Genomic DNA, 5219 nt, shown 5'->3' with positions numbered 1-5219 from the left:
ACACACACACACACACACGGCTGACCCACTGATTGGCTTTCTAGGAAATGGACACTGCTTCTCCCTCCACACACACACACACACACACACAGACTGACCCACTGATTGACTAGGCCATGGGCACTGCTGCTAAGTCTCTGGTGGTTAGCTGCTGTTGTGCTTTGGCCCTGTTGGTGGTTGGTTGCTGTTGTGCTTTGGCCCTGTTGGTGGTTAGCTGCTGTTGTGCTTTGGCCCTGTTGGTGGTTGGTTGTTGTTGTGCTTTGGCCCTGTTGCTCAGGGTGATTAGTGGCTGTTGTTGTGCTCTGGCAGACGTGAACTGAGGGCAATGCTGTGTTGGATTGCTGCTGCATCCTGGGATCTCTCGGTCAGTCTGCCAAGTCAAACAACAGTCCTGCGTCAATGGGCCATGGAGGCGCTCCCCTCCCCAAGCCAGGGTGTCACAACGCTGTCATGACATTAAGGATATGACGCACTCTCCAGGAAGCAGGGAGCCGCTGGCCCTGGCTGAGCTAACTCAGCCTTGTGTACAAGGGATTGTTTTGCTTGCATAGTGACAGAGAGATAGATTAGGAGTTTAGTGCTGGGCTTCACTTCTAGGCTTTTACAACCCAACATGCTGATATGCAGCCATGTGCTAAATCTCACTGACAATCATCTAGGCCGGCCATGATCAATGTATATGGCAGTACTTCACCCATTAAGCCATTCTACTGGGCAGAGTCAACCATGGAGGCAAAAAGCTGTGATCGTCTGCAGCCCTGCTCATCTTCACACACTCATGTACTGTAAACACACAGCGGACGCTAAAGATATAAACAAGAACAACTCTGCTCAACAGGATTCGTTCAATAATTTATTTGCAAAACGTCTGGTCCAAATACATATATTACTCTTCTTAAGTTAGGAGCAATAAGTTAACAGACAATTCATTCAGTTACTATGTGCAGTCTCCTCTCCTCGATACTGAAGAGGATTTCATTCAGTTACTATGTGCAGTCTCCTCTATTCGCTACTGAAGAGGATTTCACGTTACAGTTACTAGTTTCCGTCGCAGTCTTACATCAGCACAGCATTCCACGTGTGCCGCTGATCCTTGTCACAAAGCTTTCAAACTCAAGAGTCCAACAGTTCAATATTCACGGTGCAATCCACTACAGACTACAGTCCACACGTTGAAGGCAAAGGTTTAAACACGACCAGTTACAAGGTCTAAAAATCAACACCGATGCGTTGCATTCAGTTTCTGCCACACACTGGAAAAGCGAAGGCGCGTCGCCCACGTCGCTGCGCTCGTGCACTCCCGTGCTTTGACTCAGTCGGGGGCAAGTGAGCAGCAACACACACTCTCGTCACGACTCGTTCCACCTCTCCGACGCGGCTACTTTCCTTCTCGCGGGAGGAAGAGACGGGGCAAAATGCGCAGCGCGCGGAAGTCCCTGGAACGTTCCTCTCATTCGCGGCACCCTCGCGCGACGAAGCGGCCGTCAGAGCAGCCCCGTGCACACACAGCGGGAACACAGCCCACCGCGAGCACCCTTCTCATTCTTCAAGAATGACGGTTCTTGTTCCATTTTTCCATCTTAACCAACAAATAGCGGCGAAATGCGTTCAGCGTTCTTGCAGGGAGAGGTAGGGCACCCACTGGTTCTTGCAGCGACTCTCCTTGCAGTAGCTGCCCACTTCCTGAAGAGCCGGGCACTTGAAAGGCTGGCACTGAGGATTCTGCGAAATAGATAAGAAGGACATTAGCCATCTATTCTGCATTGTAACATGATAGAAGGCAAAATGCCGCCTTAGACGTTGCGCCAAACATGTCGAGCCAACTTACCGTGACGAGAATGCAGTGCAGGTCTTTCGGTTCGTTGGCGTTGCTGTCGGTGGTGGTGGGCTCGCAGAGCACCTCAGCCAGGCGCTTGATCCCGGACACGCGCAGGATGTTGATGTCGTTGTCGCAACAGAACGCCTGGATGAGCGTGAAGTGGATCTGCAGAGCGATATCGTCCTCGTCCTCCTCGTCCGTGGCTAGCACGCACAACACCACGCTGTCTGGATCACTGCAAGAGCGAATCATGTTTCACATTAGACAACCATGTCTTCCATCTCAAATAAGGCAATACACAGGTTATTTTGTTGTAAAAGTGTCGTTGAGAGAGTAGGCTACTCAAAGTATACTTACACATTCATTAGTTTGGCCGACTCGTAGACTCCTACTGTAAGGCAGTCTTGCCTCTGGGCTGCAGCCAGCAGCTCCTCTAACGCTTGACTCACGGTCTCCATTCTGTTGGACAAAGAAGGACAATGCTGTTAAAGGGCTGTTCGTCATACATGTTTTAGTTTCCTAACGTCATTTGCACTGTGCTGTTATAGGCGATGCGAAACAATAACCTGACAAGTGTTCTGTAAAGGGCAACTGAACTAGGCTACCTTCGTTGCAAGTGTAGGCTGTGTAATGGACCCAGCAAGCTTGCAATGGCAAATACCGGCAAATGCACGAATACTTACTTCTTATCGGTTATGTTGCATCCAACGACTTCTTCCAGTGTCATATTGACTTCGAAGGTTTGTTTATAATCCACAGGAATCGCCTCAAAAAAGTAAATTCCAAATCGGACTGTTCCAGAATCTTTGCAAGACGTAATCCAATGTGCTTCCGTGAAGAGAGCTGTACGACAGGGCAGTTAGTCCTTGTGATGTTGTGATGGTGTGTTAAGCAGAGTGAGTTTCTGTCCGTATCGTGCGAACTGATATAATATATAGGCCAGTCTCGGGAGGCGTGGTCTCACAAAAGGTTAGCGTTCCTATTGGACAGTGACTATCGAGAGAAGTCCACCATCTCCTTAGTGATTGGTAGCCTTTGTAACCGCATGTCTGGAACCCACGTGGGGTGTTCAGAGAATCCCCCTCCTCCCCTCTCGCATATCAATTTGTTTACTTCACTATTGAGTCTCATGGAATTTCCTCAGTTTCTCTATGCGTACAGCTCTTTTCTCTGGGGCACTGAGATATGCATACCGCCACTGCAGTAGGGCTATTAGCCTACTGTTATTTTGCAAATTCTTCTAAAGAAATATTTTGGTCTTGCCTAGTGTGACTCAATGATTCAGTACTGTGAAATTACAGAATCAAGCCAATCACAACCTACCGGCAAGAATATAACACAAAAGGGGAAAAATCACGAACAATAGCCTAGCTATTGCACTGCTGTAAAGACTACAGTAGGCCTATAGGCTCATGGGATTAAAACATAATTGGCCTACTTTAAATCAGTATTGTAAGATGACATGAATGTGAATTTAGTGCATGACTTTAGAGGCTGTAGTGCGACCGCCCCGTGCTTACCTCATGCCAAGTCCACAAGGTAGCAGAGCATGTTACCTGGAACTTTCATCAGTCTGCCGTTCTAGTTCCACTGTCTAATTATAGACTTACAGTCACAGGATCAGCGCTGTTTACAAGTTATAAGTGGATCTTGTTGTGTTAGCCTATATTACGACATCTCAATATTTTTCACTGAAAGTTCATTTAAGTTTCAGTTCATTACAAGCAAATACACCAACTATAACATGATTAAATTGTTATTACGCAATAAGGCTATTTGACCTCCCTAATAATAAAGGAGTTTCAGCTTCCACTGAATTTTAAATCATAAAATAAAACTGGAAATCAATGACAGCGATGAACAGCAAGTGGATGGGCCCATTGCGCAAATGAAAATTTGTCATATAGGCAAATCAATATTATGACACAGAGGAACATCATCCACAGCTCACCTCGCCCCCCCTGTGGCCATGACCAGTATTACATCAAAACAGACTTGTTACAACATGTTGCAAGTGTTGTTGACACATGATCCGTACCAATCTAGCCTTCTGGGCCGTTTTGTGCAAAAATACAATATGCACAATCCATGTATTTAACATTAATTATAAAGGCGGCAAAACAAAGGCCTTCAAAGAGTGTGTAGGGCCAGTGTAAAGGTGTTAAAGGTTCTGAAATGAAAGCTGAGCTGTTGTCTTGACAAAGGGTGCCACCTCGTGGTTATGACTGTGACCTTACATGAGACTATATACATTATTTTTGTCCAGGTTTGTAGTAGGCCTAGTTTGTAGCACTAGCAAATAATCAGGAGAATACATTAACTATCAGAGCCTTTGTCATTATGAATAAAATAAATGTTTATTATTATTATTATTAAAACAGTCACAGAGCTTAAACAAAATATTCGAGAATGAGATGTTACAGGCAGGAGTCCTATGTTTGAAGTCACAAAGGCCATTTAAACCTCTCACAATACTCCACTCGTGCATTGTCTACTGGCTATAGTAGCCTACAATTAATTGTGACGGGTTGAGCTGTTACGCCTACACGCCTCATACCAAACTCCTAATAATGTTCATATGAACCATATCACATGACTAAAAACGTAGACCCAACTTGTGATCATGCTTGCTCTTGAAGTTGACAGTACCCTAATTACCCACTCAGTCGAAACTTCTTTTCTTTTTTTTCGACTGATTTTCGACTGATGGCGTCAAGCGTGACAATTAACTAATGAACTGAACATTAATCTCACACTGCTGCTGCAGCCTATTGAATGCTCTCACGTGCAGCGAGACTTCAATCCTGAAAATAGAGCCTTAGGAAATCATGACTGTCTGATTAATGTTTTTTGAGGACAACAACAATGAAATCATGCATAGGCCTGGATGGTGTAAACTGAATGCATGCAACCGAGTGCTTAGAGCCTACGGTCTCACAATAAGTGTGGGATTACCATGATGGATAGCAGGAACTTCGGTAGCCTGCAATAAACTTCTGTCCAAACGATCTCAGTGTTATTTTACAGTCCGAGACGACGAGGAATCAAAGCAAGTGTGTAAACTAAAAGGCCAACGTGCCAAAGTTGACACTTCTCATCCACGAGATAGCTGATCTCTGCAGGGAGCTGATTGCAAGACTGTAAAAAATATTGCAATACACACAATATATCACTTCTCTGACTGAGTGGAAGCTAATTCAGATTTGTTGTCATTTCTGACACTTGGCTTAGGCTACTCACAGCACGAAATGAATAGGCACAATCAGTTAATTAATAATAGGCCTAACCAGAGAGAGAGAGAGAGAGAGAGAGAGAGAGAGAGAGAAAGAAAGAACTACAACTCCCAGATTTAGTACATTCTGACGTTCAGTCGCACTTGATGTGACGTCCATTGAACACA

At 45.2% G+C, this 5219-nt stretch overlaps 1 protein-coding gene across 1 annotated transcript; it reads right to left on the bottom strand.

Moving 5' to 3' along the window:
* Positions 1–840: 840 nt before the first annotated feature.
* Positions 841–2710, bottom strand: LOC134102530 (growth arrest and DNA damage-inducible protein GADD45 beta-like). Its single transcript, XM_062556662.1, has 4 exons — positions 2503–2710; positions 2177–2278; positions 1829–2054; positions 841–1722 (listed from the first exon to the last, which is right to left on the bottom strand). The coding sequence occupies exons 1-4, from the start codon at positions 2544–2546 to the stop codon at positions 1609–1611; spliced, it is 486 nt and encodes a 161-aa protein (XP_062412646.1). The 5' UTR covers positions 2547–2710; the 3' UTR covers positions 841–1608.
* Positions 2711–5219: the final 2509 nt, after the last annotated feature.

Source organism: Sardina pilchardus, chromosome 15, assembly GCF_963854185.1.
Source record: "Sardina pilchardus chromosome 15, fSarPil1.1, whole genome shotgun sequence".
Classification (NCBI taxonomy): Eukaryota; Metazoa; Chordata; class Actinopteri; order Clupeiformes; family Clupeidae; genus Sardina; species Sardina pilchardus.
The sequence above is the reverse complement of the archived record's forward strand: the minus strand, read 5'-3'. Positions and strand labels throughout refer to the sequence as shown.

Bases quoted from the DNA above. Each gene is read 5' to 3' on its own strand.
- LOC134102530 (XM_062556662.1), bottom strand. From the start codon at position 2,546: ATGACACTGGAAGAAGTCGTTGGATGCAACATAACCGATAAGAA. The intron at 2,279-2,502 runs GTAAGTATTCGT...TTTGTCCAACAG, and splicing joins TGCAACATAACCGATAAGAA to AATGGAGACCGTGAGTCAAG. The intron at 2,055-2,176 runs GTAAGTATACTT...TCGCTCTTGCAG, and splicing joins TCGGCCAAACTAATGAATGT to TGATCCAGACAGCGTGGTGT.